This window comes from Tachysurus vachellii, chromosome 16 (assembly GCF_030014155.1).
Source record: "Tachysurus vachellii isolate PV-2020 chromosome 16, HZAU_Pvac_v1, whole genome shotgun sequence".
NCBI classification, from domain to species: domain Eukaryota; kingdom Metazoa; phylum Chordata; class Actinopteri; order Siluriformes; family Bagridae; genus Tachysurus; species Tachysurus vachellii.
Window position 1 is genome coordinate 18,613,183 of NC_083475.1, and position 17,500 is coordinate 18,630,682.

Here is a 17,500-nt window from a genome sequence, read left to right on the forward strand (position 1 = left end):
GTGTATCCAGGCGGTGTGTCAGTCAGTGTTATTCCTTCAAACAGGGAGCCATGACTCTGGATTTCCCTCTGTTTTCATTTCCAACCTGGTTACAGCTCAATGGAGTTAGTTTTAACCCTCAGTAGCTCCACATACCATCCATCCTGGGGCTAACCGTCAGTGCGCGTGCTCGTAACGTACGTTAGCTCCTGAGGTAAATGTTTAGCCAAAAGCTAACACCGAAGAGTTATTATCTAACATTTAAGCTAAGGTACGGAAATATATCACAGGAAGCTTGTTTTAATTGTTAACTATCGAAGTGTCCACTTTCGTGTCAGATGTGACTCGGTCTGGCGAAAGCAAACCGCTTTTTATTCTCTTTCTTAAAGCCTCCTCCCATTAGCATGTTGCTAATGTCCACTCCGACCTGTTAGCCTTTTGCGTTGTTGTATGTATTTGTTTTTTTTGTTTGTTTGCATTGTTTGAGTATGTAGATAAACAACAGAGTAACGATACTTTTGTCTAAAAGTGACCAGGATTTCAAACGAATCAACAGGTTGCTTTTAGATATTTATGACTCCTTGGATATACAGAGCTGCTTCCCTTGACGTATCACTGATAGACAAATCTCTAACCAAATATTATGTTTGTATTGTTATTGTGGACGAGTAGGTTAACAAACAGACTAAAAATGTTGCCTTGAGACAGATCCTTTCATTTGGTATGTAGCCATGTTTGTTTAAACTTATTGTGACTCAGGGTTTGATGAATACCTCCTGCTTTCGCTCCCAGGGTTGACCGGTCCTTTCTGTTCCAACAGAGAGTTTGATCAAACCCTGTTTACCCCTAAAGACTTTTAGACCAATCCTATTTGCTCCGACAGGAACTGTTGTCTCGCCTCCATCAATCCAGGACGGTCATCAATCCTGCCTGATTTCACAGGTCCATTTCAGTTGAAATGTTGAGTCCGACCGAGATTTTGGCCACTCACTTAGTCCCAAAGAAAATTTAACCAACCAAGAAATTGAATCCAAGAAATAATCCTGTCCACTCCCACAGAAATTATGACTAATCCCACCTGTTCCTACAGAAAGTTTAACGAATCCCACCTGCAGTTATTATAGACTTAATCCTGTTCATTCCCACAGAAATGATGACTAATCCCGCCTGTTCCTACAGAAAGTTTAACCAAACCCACCTGCTCCAGCAGAAATTACAGACTTAATCCTGTTCATTCCCACAGAAATGATGACTAATCCCGCCTGTTCCTACAGAAAGTTTAACCAAACCCACCTGCTCCAGCAGAAATTACAGACTTAATCCTGTTCATTCCCACAGAAATGATGACTAATCTCGCCTGTTCCTACAGAAAGTTTAACCAAACCCACCTGCTCCAGCAGAAATTACAGACTTAATCCTGTTCATTCCCACAGAAATGATGACTAATCCCGCCTGTTCCTACAGAAAGTTTAACCAATCCTGCCTGCTCCAGCAGAAATTACAGACTTAATCCTGTTCATTCCCACAGAAATGATGACTAATCCCGCCTGTTCCTACAGAAAGTTTAACCAATCCTGCCTGCTCCAGCAGAAATTACAGACTTAATCCTGTTCATTCCCACAGAAATTATGACTAATCCCGCCTGTTCCTACAGAAAGTTTAACCAAACCCACCTGCTCCAGCAGAAATTACAGACTTAATCCTGTTCATTCCCACAGAAATGATGACTAATCCCGCCTGTTCCTACAGAAAGTTTAACCAAACCCACCTGCTCCAGCAGAAATTACAGACTTAATCCTGTTCATTCCCACAGAAATGATGACTAATCCCGCCTGTTCCTACAGAAAGTTTAACCAAACCCACCTGCTCCAACAGAAATTACAGACTTAATCCTGTTCATTCCCACAGAAATGATGACTAATCCCGCCTGTTCCTACAGAAAGTTTAACCAAACCCACCTGCTCCAGCAGAAATTACAGACTTAATCCTGTTCATTCCCACAGAAATGATGACTAATCCCGCCTGTTCCTACAGAAAGTTTAACCAAACCCACCTGCTCCAACAGAAATTACAGACTTAATCCTGTTCATTCCCACAGAAATGATGACTAATCCCGCCTGTTCCTACAGAAAGTTTAACCAAACCCACCTGCTCCAACAGAAATTACAGACTTAATCCTGTTCATTCCCACAGAAATGATGACTAATCCCGCCTGTTCCTACAGAAAGTTTAACCAAACCCACCTGCTCCAGCAGAAATTACAGACTTAATCCTGTTCATTCCCACAGAAATGATGACTAATCCCGCCTGTTCCTACAGAAAGTTTAGCCAATCCTGCCTGCTCCAGCAGAAATTACAGACTTAATCCTGTTCATTCCCACAGAAATGATGACTAATCCCGCCTGTTCCTACAGAAAGTTTAACCAAACCCACCTGCTCCAGCAGAAATTAGACTTAATCCTGTTCATTCCCACAGAAATGATGACTAATCCCGCCTGTTCCTACAGAAAGTTTAACCAAACCCACCTGCTCCAGCAGAAATTACAGATTTAATCCTGTCCATTCTCACAGAAATTATGACTAATCCCACCTGTTCTTACAGAAAGTGTAACCAATCCCACCTGCAGAAATTATACACTTAATCCTGTCCATTCCCACAGAAATTATGACTAATCCCACTTGTTCCTACAGAAAGTTTAACGAATCCCACCTGCAGTTATTATAGACTTAATCCTGTTCATTCCCACAGAAATTATGACTAATCCCGCCTGTTCCTACAGAAAGTTTAACCAAACCCACCTGCTCCATCAGAAATTACAGACTTAATCCTGTCCGTTCCCATAGAAATGATGACTAATCCCGCCTGTTCCTACAGAAAGTTTAACCAAACCCACCTGCTCCAGCAGAAATTATAGATTTAATCCTGTCCATTCTCACAGAAATTATGACTAATCCCGCCTGTTCCTACAGAAAGTTTAACCAATCCCACCTGCAGAAATTATACACTTAATCCTGTCCATTCCCACAGAAATTATGACTAATCCCACTTGTTCCTACAGAAAGTTTAACCAATCCCATCTGCTCCAGCAGAAATTATAGACTTAATGCTGTCCACTCACACAGAAATAGACTAAATTTCTTTCTCCCCGATGCATCGTATCTGACCGTCGGCTCCCACAAAACACCAGCCACGACTTCATCTAGTTTACATTAGAACAAATCTCTACACTACCACATCATGTTTAATAAACCATCAGCTTGTAGGTGGGAAACAATTTGGCTATGAGCCATGAGACTGACCATTATTTTTATATATATTTTGAAATTTTTATGATGTCCATTGCAAAGCCTCCATAAAACAACCCTGTTTACTAGACACAGTCACTTTGTTGTCGAACACCTCAAGAGAAAATAAAGATGCTGCTCTGATTCTAAATGAGGAGGAAACACTACAGCTCATATTCTGAATATTAGCCAGTATTCTATTGCAGACTTAATGACTAATATGTTCAATATGATGTTCTGTAGAAAAAAATAAGAAGCCAGCATGGTTATATCAGATGTTTTTAAAATGCCTGTTAACTATAATTAGGTAGTGACCCGAGACGCATGGACTGTTAGTTCTAATAGCTAATATGAGTTTGACAATAACATGAACTCAGAACATGTGTGTGTTCATAAGTTCTGCTCTCTGTCCTAGACTTAGTTGCAATGATGAACATTTTGGATCAGTTCCTGCTGGATTTCACCACTCGTGACGCCTTGACGCGCGCGTGTGTGTGTGTGTGTGTGTGTGTGTGTGTGTGTGTGTGCGCGCGTGTGCAAAAAGCCAATCATTTATAATAGTGACCTAATTAGAGCAAACACAGTCAGGGAGCAGGACCTCTCGGGTCTACGGAAAAGATCATCCATTCTTCAGCAGGTATAGATCGGTTATGATTATCGATCGGTTGACCCGGAGTCCCAGAGGAGCGAGTGTTCACATAATGTGTTGTTTTAGATTATCGCTCTTAGATAAGGTCAGATCCCACAGTTGCTCTTGGGAAACGTGTGTGATTGCATTAACCTGTCGATTCAGGAAGTGAGTAGAAATTCAAGTAAAGCAAAATTGTATATAGATTTGTACTTTATGTTTTCTGATAAATGTTTTTTTTTTTTTTTTTTTTTTTTTTTTTTTTAATAAATGTTCAATATAACCGTAGAAGAAATTCTCAGAGCCAGAGCTGACGCAGGTCACTTTCAAATTACTTCTCTGAAAGCTCATTAATCTTTAGATGATTAAATCTATAACACGGGCTGCTTTCCTTGCTTCTTTGAGAAAGCAAATACATCATAAACCGATGATCTTTAATGTTAGCTGGCTAGCTTGTTGCAAACAAAACACACATTTCCACAGATAGGATTTGTAGCTTAAACTCACTTCTGAATTAAATCAAATATATAAACTCGTGAACTTGAATAAAACTCGTGTTTTATTGATTACATTTTATTTGAAGTTACGTCATAGCAAAATTCAGCACTACAGCGATACAACTAATCCTTAAGGAGTTATTCAGACATAAGAGAAAGCCTTACTAAAGGTGTTCGTGTTTTATCCGAATCTAAACATGGTGCAAAAAATCCAGAATGTTTTTGTGGTCTGTACGTGTGACACCGGTGATGCATAATCTTTGCTGTGAAACGGTTGTTTCATCTTTAAAAGGATGAAATGATCTCATTCATTACAAATAACCCTGAAGCCGAGTTCGGGTACGATCATCAACTCTGGTTAATATTTGTGTGGTGTTTCACGTGGTCTCTTCATGGTTTCCTTGCTCTCTTCCAGCCTCGTGGACTGGAGACTCTAAATTGCTCGTAGTGGTACAGTGTCTGTACTGGGGCCTGTCCATCTGTACCTGAACAAAACTGTTGTATAAAAAGACCATCAGGGGTGCATTAGGAATGTTTCTCCTGTTTACAAGATTATTATTCAAAGTGAATATAACAAGTATTATCGCAAAAATAAAGGATGATCTCCTGTTTAAAAACAATAAAATAAATAAGTAATCACAGGTAGATTATATAGGGTGTGGTTTTCTTTTTGGTGGGATCTGTGGTGAGAACACTGCTCAGCATTTACTCAGCTGCAAACCAAAACCCCTGGACCCTGAATTGTCCTGACTGCAGGAAGTGAGCCAAAATTGCAGTGGTTTAATTAATTAATTACTAAAAAAAAATCCCTTAAAAGCCAAAGCATCTATCTATAGTGAAACACGTGATGTGCAGATTTGGTCCAATAAATAAAAAGAGAATATTAATGCTGGATATATTAATGCCATGAAATATTAATGCCAGACACAAAATGTTTTCTTTCAGTCATTATACCATTAAATAGTGATTGATGTATGTGTATGTATGTGTCATATATACATGATAGACCTCAGCTAATGTTTTTTGGTTTATTTAGTTATGTACAATGTTAAAATAAACCAAACAAACCACTACAATTCAGACAAAGGGACTAAAAATGTGAAAACACCCTTAAATAATCTTTAATGATCTTGCACCTCTGGCTTCCCCGTCCTCCTGGCTAATTTATTCATTTTTGATTCAATCTCGCACGTGGTAAATACAACGGATAGCAAAAACTAGTATGCAAGAATAAGTTTAAAACATTGTTCTAATAATACAGCTGCAGGATTGTTTTACAAGATCTAAACAGGAGTTTATTAATGATGTTTTGAGCTCCCTGTTAATATTTTACACTTTACACTACAGTCATGTTATACCACTGCTTTATTCATAATCGAAGCTGCTTACTAGAGGACAGGATGACTAAATTACTGCTATATGTCAATATTAATCCTTATGTTAAAACTTAGTGGTTGAATTGCAAAATGACAAGATGCACTCCAACATTTCACTGTGTGTAGTTTATCGCTGTGTTATAATAACGGCTGCTGTTTGTGAGCACACTAACGAGATGTAGCCCTGTGTCAACACGCTGTCCGCTGTTGCACTCATATGTTACATTTAAAACCAGACATTAGCACAGTGTGTAAGGCTTTGTTGTTATAGTCTTTCCGTACACGTCATTGATAAGCGAGAGACAGATGTAAATTAGTACAAAATGTAACATGATATATTTACAAGCTCTTGAGGAAAACATGTTATCAGTTATTTGACCGAGACCTGGTTGTTTATGCCAAATGGGCTGGTTTGAGTATTTTAGAAACTAGTAACCTGCTGAGATTTGAACACACAAAGTTACATGAGCATCCAACAAACGGGCAGAAACACCCTAAGGATGCTGATGATGATGATAGAGGTCAGAGTTGAACGTCCAGACTGCTTTAAGCTGACAGGAAGGCTAGGGTAACTTAAATAACCACTTTTGATAACCGTAGCACACAAAAAAAAACATCTCAGAATGCACAACATGTTGAAAATCGATGCTGCAACATCGGGTTTCAGTCCTGTCAGCCACACAAAGGAACCTTCTCCCATCCTGATGTTTGACATGAACTGTAGCTGAAGCTCTTGACCTGCCACATGATTGGATGATTGGATATTTGCCTGAATAAGCAGGTGTACCGGTGTTCATAATAAAGAGGTTGATGAGTGTCACATGAAACGCCAAACTGCTATGTTGACACCAACCTATGACATTTCATGTTATTAGAAAGCGTTGTAACAAAATTTAATCTCTATTCAGTAGTCAGGCTCTGAGCTTGAGGAAAACAGTCCTCCTGTTTCTCCTGTGTTTTTAATGTCCTTTTTTGTCATACACTGAAGTGTGCTGCGGGGGCACGGTGGCTTAGTGGTTAGCACGTTCGCCTCACACCTCCAGGGTTGGGGGTTCGATTCCCGCCTCCGCCTTGTGTGTGTGGAGTTTGCATGTTCTCCCCGTGCCTCGGGGGTTTCCTCCGGGTACTCCGGTTTCCTCCCCCGGTCCAAAGACATGCATGGTAGGTTGATTGGCATTTCTGGAAAATTGTCCGTAGTGTGTGATTGCGTGAGTGAATGAGAGTGTGTGCCCTGCGATGGGTTGGCACTCTGTCCAGGGTGTATCCTGCCTTGATGCCCGATGACGCCTGAGATAGGGTAGATCCCCGTGACCCGAGGTAGTTTGGATAAGCGGTAGAAGATGAGTGAGAGTGAGTGAGTGAAATGTGCTGCAGCAGTCAGGACTACCGTACATCAGATTTTCCAGGTTTTTTCTGCAGAATAGATGAACAATTGGGAAAGCTTTAAACTTTCCTACAAAATGGAAAAGAGTTTCATTAGGACAGTTACACAGTTTTAACAACTATTACTATACTATTATACTATTCTTGGTAAACTATTTTAAGTATGAATTAGGGCTGGTCGATAAATCGATTTTATCGATGAACTCGAATGTGTAGTTTACATCGATTTGTTTGAATGAAAATCGGTTTTCTCTTTAACATCCTCTGATGCTCGCCTCTGGGCTCCCGTAGTCCCGAATGGGCTCAGCCCTCCCCCCGCGCGTTTGCCATAGAGATACACAAACAACATGGCAGCGAGCAGGGAAGAACACGCTCTTATTACACAAATAACACCTCTTTTTTTATCGTAGTAATGTAGAGAGGCAGCTATAACCCAATTTTCCTCAATATCAGCTTTCCTCCGTGGTGGACAAAATACATGTCTCTATGTGCGAACACCTAAGAGACAGATTCCAAGGGACTTTCTGCAAAGTGCAAAACCCGAAAAGCGAATACTATAAAAACAGTCAATAACCACTGTAATACACTGTACTGTTTCTTTATATGAAAAATCATAAAAAAATATACAAATAGATATTCCCCCCAAATATGTGTTGTAGTATAACTATCAGGACATCAGTGGTGTGTGAGCTGAATTTGGTGACAGTACAGTGTATTACAGTGGTTATTGACTGTTTTTTAGTATTCGGTTTTTGGGTTTTGCACTTTGCAGACGGTCCCTTGGAATCTGTCTCAGGTGTATATATATAAATATACAGGAAAAATCGATTTAAATCGTAAATCGATTTTTTTGTGAAAAAATCTGGGATTTTCATTTTAGGTCATATCGCCCAGCCCTAGTATGAATAGTATTACGAGTCATATGAAGTCACACGACATGTTCAGACGTAGTGACGTTCACTACGAAGCACAATGAAGGTTTTCAGCTTAAATAAACACATGCAATGAAAGGCTGCTGGCTGATCCAGAGGCTCTTCATTCTTCAACACAAACAAATGCCTCTTTGATCTAAATGTAAGTCTGATTATTCTGATGTTATGTATGATGACAATACGCCAAGTCAATTTAGACTTTTCACTTTTTTAGACTTTTAATCACATTTGTTGTAAATAATATGGGGATTTAATACACATTGATTAGAGCAATATAGCTGTGTATGTAATATGTCCCATATTTAATAAAAATGTAGTTTATACATCTAAGGGTTTATACTAGGAAGATATTAAAGGCATCTTAGCTTTGTCCATGTTGCTAAACAGAACATAACATAAACGTAAACATTTCTTAATTTATCAGGTCTACTTTGCTATACAACAATTCAATAAGTTCATGTAGTTGACTTCAATTTTTAAACGAGTCTTTGCTTCAATTCTCATAAATGTTCTTCGCTCCATTATCAGGTAACTAATCCAAGATTACTAGCAACTACAGATGTTTTTATATTATTCTATAGCAAAGTAACTTGTCATTACGCATATCTAACCCTGCCCTTTTCTTTTTGTTCTTTTACACACACTGGTTTTCTCTGGTTCATCCGAACCTCCTGAATGAATGGATGAATGATGAACAATCAATCCGTGGGAAGCATTTGTTACTTTTACCGAAGACTTTCTAACAGCATTTCGTGTGTGTGTGTGTGTGTGTGCGCGCGCACTGATCTATTGGACCTAGAGATGCAGAAAGAGTGTAGGCTTGGAAATATCCCTGCTATTAGTCAGATTCTCTCCAGATCTATGACAAAACTGAACAGATCCTCTAGGCCTTTTTTAATGGAAGATGTCGATGGGTCCGTGCCATAGATTCCAATCACTGATTTGAACCTGTCAAAATCCCTTAGTGTAAGATTGGGTTTAAACTGCCTCCAGGAAATGTATATGGAGGGTTAAAGAAATTGAAGTTGAGAATTGAAGACAAACGGATATAAATTCAGAGTCGGTGGCAGATTTGATGAGAGACAATCGAGAGGGAGTCACAGAGCTGAAGCAAATGCTCCGTGACGTACGTTCGACCCACATAGAGAGAGCAGAGAAGGAAGTTAAAAGGCTGATTATGCCAGAGCTGTTCATTAGCCTATTATTTCTTCCCTGGGGGAGAAAAGTGCCAGGCAGGCAGACTCCAGCCAGGGGAAAAAAACACACACCCTACAGGACTGATAGTAGCATTGCTTGTATGTACAGGATGTCTGTAAGTGTTTCTGTGCCTTTAGAAATGTATACATCTAAATCCTACTGTCTGTAAGGTTTGGAAATCTATGTTTTATAAATTTCAGATAAACAGGAAACTAAATGGAAAAATAATATACTCACTTAAGCGAGTTGTTTTAAAATGGAGAAATGCTATAACGGATCAAATCTCTGCTTATATTCGGGTTGTATCTGATTTCTCCCTTTTCTCTGTTACAGGTCACTGTGTTATTTAATTCTGGGTGAAGCTCCAGTTAATGGACTAAGCTGATGAGAACATTGTCCATTCCCTGTGGAGCGTAGTGCCGTGTCATCGCATTTAATCACTCAGACCTTTCAAACATGAGCCAATTGTTCCTGTTGTGCAGTTAAGCGAAGCTCCCAGGCCTGAGCTTCCTGACACAAGAGGACCACCTGACCCAGTCTCTGTGATATTTTCACAAGTTTCTCGTCCCTTTACTTAAAGCCGTGCTGCGATGTATGGTAGTGCCCGCTCAGTGGGTAAACCGGAGGGCACTCAGAGCCCCGGACGCTCTCCACGCTTACCTCGTTCCCCTCGCCTGGGCCATCGGCGTAATAACAGCACAGGGGGTACGGGTGGTAAAACACTCTCCATGGAGAACATTCAGTCTCTAAACGCCGCCTATGCCACATCTGGCCCCACATACCTGAGCGACAATGACACTACCATGCCCGCCTCCATCTCTGTCTCCATCTCAGATGTGCCAAAGAGCACTATGACCCTGGGCCGCTCGGGCGCTCGGCTTCCCTACGGCACACGCGCCACAGTGTCGGGCAGCAGCCCCAACATCGCCAGCGACTCCATTGCCTTTGGGGATCACCACGTGCCTGCAGCTATGGCATCCACTGTGCCACACTCGCTGCGCCAAGCCCGCGACAACACCATCATGGACCTGCAGGCGCAGCTGAAAGAAGTTCTGCGTGAGAATGAGCTCCTGCGCAAAGAGGTAGACATCAAAGAGAGCAAGCTCAGCTCATCCATGAACTCCATCAAGACATTCTGGAGCCCCGAGCTGAAGAAGGAGCGTGCCCTTCGCAAGGACGAGGTCTCCAAGATTGCTGTGTGGAAGGAACAATACCGTGTGATGCAGGAGGAAACGCAGGTAAGATTCCGCAAGCACTTTTAGTCATTTCAGCATCAGGATTCTTTCAGCAGCAGACAGTTATTGTAATTTTTAAACAAGAAATTTTTTTTGTTTTTTCTACCCTTCAATTCTTATAGGAACCCCAGTGGAACATTATTTTTATGTTTTTTTTATTTTTTATTTTTATTTTATTTTTTTTTTTTTTTAAACAAATGTTTGGTTTGTCGTCTGTGAATTTTTGGCTGCACATCTTCCTTCACACTTCTCCTTTCCCTGCCTTGCTCGAGAAAATATGGTTGGAGTTTATTTATTTGGAAGAGGGTGGAATTTGTGTGTCGGTGGTTATATAACTGGCACTTTTCAGAGGGCTGTTTTTTTTTGTTTTTTTTTACCAACTTGGGGTTGTTTAATGCTGGAATGCTGCTAGTCTGATTGAGAGCACAGTTCCATTTTTATACACCAACTCATTTCCATCCCTGTGAGAGAGTAACGTTATTTTATCTACCACTCAGACATGTCTGATAGCTGGTTTGCTAAGCAGCTGTCAGGGTAGTTTAGGTTCGGCAGGGGTACGGTTCGTCTCAAACGTCATTTAATAGATGTCTAACTTGATTTAACACACCATCGAGGTAAAGAATCAAATAATCAGCACTAAATTTATCAGTGTATTGTAGTCTAAGGTGAAGAAATGGCCTATGTTCGTGTTCTCAGCTTTAACTACTGGGTTTAATCTATTACCATGTCATCACATCATGGCATTTTATTTAGCTCCTGCTGCTGCGAGAGCCAACACACCATCACTCAAGGTCAGGTTGCAGACGAGACAGATGAGCCTGGTCAGTGAAGTGGGAAGTGTTTAATGCAGATCAGTATTCATTGTAATAGGAAAAGCTTTTAAAATTAAAAATTAACCATCAAAGCACAGAATCAATAAAAAATAAAGACGCCTGTGTTTTATATCATCAAGAGTTAAACCTTTTAATATCTCTCATCATAGGCAATTACATTGAACACTTATAAATGATCAAAACAGCCTCACTTGCTTATGTGAGGACCTTGGGTTTAGCTGATAGGGGGAAAAAAAGGCAATGTTTTATTTCTCTTGTACCTCATCAGTTTGTCATCGATTATAATCTTTATTTATTAAAGAATTACACAACCGTTTTATTTTTTTTTATTTTTTACGGAAAGTCTGTGAAACAAGTTGGCTTTAGTTATCACACTCATTATAGCAGCTTATAGCATTTTTTTCCTCTGTTCTTTAAAGTTAATAAAGAAACAAATACTAAAACAATAGCCTCCGATCAATCAGGATCATGAATTCAGCAGTGCGGTTGTATAAATGAACTGATGGCCTTCATTAGACTTTGGATGTTTTCCATGGAACGTGAAAGAGAAAGTGTGTAATGGAAAATATGTTAATGGTAGTCGTGTAGTGAGACGTGTGTTAGTGTTGGATCAGAATCCAGCCGCTCTGGTTTTTTAAAATTTGCCAGCAGTCTTATAAAGCACTCTGTTAGTCCCATCATTTATAACACTATTTATTTATTTTTCAGTTTTAGTGAAAGTAGTGGTACAACTTTTTACTTTAGAGTTTACTTGGTATTAGTACTGATTAGGATTCTTTCCCCCCATTTCTTTAACCTAGATAGGGTTTCATCAGACTAAAAACGTATTACAATGTACAATTATATATGAAAAATTCATAATAAATCACTTGGGATGCTGCGTTAGGTAAATCAATGGCAGGATGGTGCAAGTCATTCTATTATCACTCGATTATTTTCTTATAACAGCGCATGTTGAAGTGTTTTATTCCTCTTATCCACATCAGTTTGCCGTTACATTTCATAAATTGTTAACTCAAGGGTTTGTATATGCTAGAACGCGTTAGCTCATGTTCTAGCGTATAACAGAACAGCTGTAAACAGTCGCTACCTCTCCAACGTGTATGTTATGTTACAGAGAAATCAGAAAGTGTGAAAAATGTTCTGACCGATAAAATAACACCATATACTGTCAATATATTAGAACAAGTATATAAATATAAACATGTTATATGAATGACAGCTATCACTACTGTAGAACATTAATCAATACCTTCTGACCAATCAGAGAATTTAGGCCACGTTCACACTGCAGGTAAAAGTGGCCCAAATCTGATTTTTTTGGGGTCAAGTGACCAGGTCAGACTTCTTCAGGAGTAGTGTGAACACTCAGATCTAGCCCAGATCTGATTTTTTCAAATCAGATTCAGACCACTTCCATATGTGGTCCTGAATCAGACCCAAATCTGATTTTTTCCAATGTGGCCGCAGTATGAACAACCAAGGCGGATTTGATGCGACTTCACATCGACATTTGTCAATTATGCACCGGCGAGTACGCACACAAACGTGACTACGCCTACAAAATGAATCAAATAATGAAAAGTTGCCCTCGATATTCGAAAATTTTCAAAACACTGCGTCTCTGTGCTGCCATTACACAAACATTTAGAAAGAAAAGCGAAAATGCTTACTTCCTCCATAACCTCGCCAACTTTAGCGCAACGGCGTGCTGCGTGTGACGTCATTGTTATTGTTCGTTTGCACATGCGGGTCAGTTCGAAACAGCAAACAGTTCACACTGGTATCTGATATAGGCCACATTTTAAAAGGTAATGTGAACAGCCAAACAAAAAAATCAGATCTAAGCAAAATATCCGAATTGAGCATTAAGACTTGCAGTGTGAACGCGGCTCTTTAGTGGTTTGGAAAAACAGCAGTGATTATAGCATAGTGATCTTGCGTCTAATCAGATACTGTGCACTACTGACAAGGAAAGATTTTACTGCAGTACTGTTGTACCAGTCAAGCCACTAGAACCAGTCAGCCTCTGTGTGTGTGTGTGTGTCTGTGTGTGTGTGTCTGTCTGTGTGTGTGTGTCTGTGTGTGTCTGTGTGTGTCTGTGTGTGTCTGTGTGTGTCTGTGTGTGTCTGTGTGTGTGTTTGTGTCTGTCTCTGTGTCTGTCTCTGTGTCTGTCTCTGTGTCTGTCTCTGTGTCTGTCTCTGTGTCTGTCTCTGTGTCTGTCTCTGTGTCTGTCTCTGTGTCTGTCTCTGTGTCTGTCTCTGTCTCTGTCTCTGTGTGTGTGTCTGTGTGTGTGTCTGTGTGTGTGTCTGTGTGTGTGTCTGTGTGTGTGTGTCTGTCTGTCTTTGTGTCTGTCTGTCTGTCTGTCTGTGTGTGTGTCTGTCTGTCTGTGTGTGTGTCTGTGTGTGTCTGTGTGTGTGTGTGTCTGTGTGTGTGTGTGTCTGTGTGTGTGTGTCTGTGTCTGTGTGTGTCTGTGTGTGTGTGTGTGTGTGTGTCTCTCTGTGGGTGTGTGTGTCTGTGTCTGTGTGTGTCTCTGTGTGTGTGTGTGTGTGTTTCTGTGTCTCTGTGTTTCTGTGTCTCTGTGTCTCTGTGTCTCTGTGTGTGTGTGTGTGTGTGTGTGTGTGTGTGTCTGTGTTTCTCTGTGTGTGTGTGTGTCTCTGTGTGTGTAGATCAGTTGCTCAGTACCAGGGACCATGTCCTCCGTGACTAGGCTGTCTGTTATAATAGAATAGAATAGAACGGGGCATAGAAGCCTTTATTATCGCCACATATACATTACAGCACAGTGGAAATCTTTTCTTCACATACCCCAACTGAGGAGGTTGGGGTCAGAGTGCAGGGGCAGCTATGATACAGCACCCCTGGAGCAGGAAGGTTTGAGGGCCTTGCTCAAGGAACCCCGATCCTCCGATCGACAACCCAGAGCCTTAATCGGTTGAGCCACCACTGCCCCTATAGTGGTGTCGGATTGCTGCCAGAAAACAACTCTCATGACAGTAATTCAATCACAACACAGACACAATCACACACACACACACACCTGGTAGTTTCTGATGCTTGTGGCTTACTGCTATTTTCCTGTACTACTGATGATATGTAAAAGAGGACATGTTTCTGTTCTTGTTCAGGATGTTTTCAGTAACTGATGCCTCCTTCATCCCATCAGACTTTAACCATGTTAACATCACAGAGTTTGACTTTTGCTCTTCCTTACGGTCCTAGAAGGTGTCCTGATTATAATCAGTAACTTGTAAGATAGAGTTTTGGGAAGATTAAAGATGTAAAATGAACTACTATACCACAGCACTGGTAAATCTGTTTGGTCAGAAGGTGTGCGTTTTTTACATCCTCATCCTAATATGCTCTTGTGACTGTAGTGTAGTGAAGAGTGTTGTTTAATAAATGAAGTCAAATTGGAAAATAGGTTATATTTGTCGTCGCTCATACTCTGTGTCTTGTAGCATGGTGCAGGCTCTGATTCTTTCCAGCTGGTTTTTATATCTGTGTTGTCTTCCACTTCCATTTTTCTTTCTTTCTTTCTTTCTTTCTTTCTTTCTTTCTTTCTTTTTTGGTTCTTTTCATTATCACACTGCTTTGTGAAACTTTAAACCACTCTGTACCTCTATTGTGAAACCTGGACTGCTGTTTTTCTTCCCCACACCCTCTCAGATAGTACACAGATGTTCATTTGGAAACGTCAGAGGAGATACGAAAAACATCACCTAAAAATCAAAAAGTCAGATTCAGTAATCAATAATCTGATCATAAGAACTCAACATGTATCTGAATCAGATCTTTCTCTCTCTGTCTTGCTCTCTCTGCCTCTCTTACTGTCTGCCTGTCTGTTTCATATCTTCTTTTTCTGTCACTATTTTTATTCTCTCTTCTCTCTGTCTGTCTTTCTCTGTCTGTTTGACTCGCACCATCACACACTATCTCTTTGTATCTCAGTCTTTGTTACTTTCTATCATTGCATCTCTCTCTCTCTCTCACACTGTTTCACTTCCTCTCTTCCCGTTTCTCTCACACAGGGCATGACATTTGCAGTGGGACGAGGGAAACAAAAACATTTAACATTCTCGTGTGACACTGAAACCGAACCTTTACTTTCTGCCCGTCACCTCTCACCGAATCTGTCTGCGGAGCAGTGAATTAAGAGACAGAAGGAGATAGCGAGGCACTGATCGTGTTTATGATCCCTTCTCACTGCAGGGCTGGGAGGTGCTGCTCTTTGGCAGACACACCCTTACACACACACTGTGGTCATGGTGCATAGGTGTGGAATGAACAGAATCCTCACATGCATGTGTACAAAGACCCAAACCCCTGTCCTCGCCTTTGTCCTTCCTTCCTGTCTTCTCTTGTCTTGCTATTGTTTAATCTTAAATAAGGAAAAGATGCAAACAGTCATTTGCCAGAGATTCATCCATAATTAAGTGTTATTCATAATGTGACCAAAGGCAGATGGATAAAAATGCTTAAAGAAAATGCAGTTTTCTTTTTTTGACTACACAAACTCGATGAACCCATGTAGCAACATCGTTTGTTTTTGTACTTTGTTAGGAACACCAATACAACTAATCATCCGTGTAATCATCTAATCAAATCTAGCCAATCATGTGGCAGTAGTGCAGTGCATAACATCATGCAGACACAGGCCGGCAGCTTTGGTTAATGTTCATATCAAACACTCAGTGATTTTAACACTAGCATGCCAGAAAGGCTGGTTCGAGTATTTTGATAACTGCTGGGATTTTCACAGAATCCATCAAAAGTCTGTAGAGTTTACAACAAAGAAAAAAAAATCATCTCGTGAGCAGCTGCTCTGCGGATGGAGTCGACTGGTTGATGAATGACATCACTGGAATATGGCCATACTGTTTGGAGCTGACAGGAAGGCTACAGTATGTGAAGTATTGTACAGTAAGCCGAAGACCACGTCGGGTTCTAATTTTGTCAGCCATGAGCAGAAAGCCGAGGCTGCAGTGGATACAGATTCCTCAAAATCGTGTACTGGAGAAATGTAGCCTGGTTTGATGAATCTGAGTCTTCTGAGGCACACAGACATTAAGGTACCAACAGCACGAGTCAGCATGAACCCATTCTGACTTGTTGTAACAGTCCAGGCTGGAGGAGGTGGTGTAATAGTGTGGTAAAGGGTTTTTTTGGCACACTTTATACCAATCATCTCTAATGGCACAGCGTTGTAATACACCATGTAGTATTGTTTTTATGAACATTATAATGAGTTCAGTGTTCTTGTGGCTTTCCCAGTCTCTGGGTCTGAATCCAAGTTCGGGATGTGATAGAACAGGAGATTCACAGCATGAACGTTTACCTGATAAATCTGCAGGAATATCGTGATGCAGTCACATCAACATGGAGCCGAATCTCAAACAAATGTTTCCAACATCTTGTGAAATATGTCATAAAGAATTGAGGCTGTTTTGAGACCAAAGGGAGGGTCTTACACACTATCAGTAAAGTGTGTAGTACTAGCAATCTGTATATTTAGTGTTTACGATTTAATTTTATGTAATTGAGCCTTGCAGTCATGCTTTTATAAGAAAATATACAACGACAGGATGGTGCGATGTGGCCTGACCTGACAGGAAGCCGAGCTACTGCATCAAATTGAATTATTTTCCTTTGAATGCACATCTTGGATTTCTTTATTTATTTATATAGGTACTTTGATATTTCTCAGAAACAAACAAATTCTTGTCATCGCTTATTTTCTAACTGTCATTTTGTCACATTTGTCTCCACATTTATAAGACAGAAAAATTGTTGTGTTGGATAAAAGAAATCACAAGCATACAGTCCTCTGATCAAACGACTTTCCTGTTTCTGATCCATCTCTACGGCACGGTTGCTGCTAAGGTGGTTTTCTGAACACTTGGTAAAGACGAGAGCTTAAATACAGCAGGACAGGTCTGTCCACTTCCCTTCCCACTTCTCAAATCCCTGCTGGTCATGCAGATGGTCCCTCTGACAAACTCGATTAAGATTAAGCCCCTGGGATTGGCTCAAAGCTTCCTCTCCATCAGCAGGAGTCCCGCCCACTTTCACAGTCTCTACTAGTAGAGGAGCCTGTTCGTGACAAACAATTATTTTTTATTAAAAGACCAGGTAGCGGGTGGGAATTTGTAAAG

The 17,500-nt window shown here is 40.5% G+C and overlaps 1 protein-coding gene across 4 annotated transcripts in view; it reads left to right on the forward strand.

The window, feature by feature from the left end:
• erc1b (ELKS/RAB6-interacting/CAST family member 1b) overlaps positions 1–17,500 on the forward strand; it is a 209,838-nt gene that overhangs the window by 382 nt on the left and 191,956 nt on the right. For all 4 annotated transcript variants that reach the window (XM_060889071.1, XM_060889072.1, XM_060889073.1 and 1 more), the window contains exon 2: positions 9,611–10,515. In XM_060889071.1, coding sequence (XP_060745054.1) covers positions 9,868–10,515 — 648 coding nt within the window. In that variant the 5' untranslated portion in view covers positions 9,611–9,867. The remainder of the gene's footprint in view (positions 1–9,610; positions 10,516–17,500) is intronic.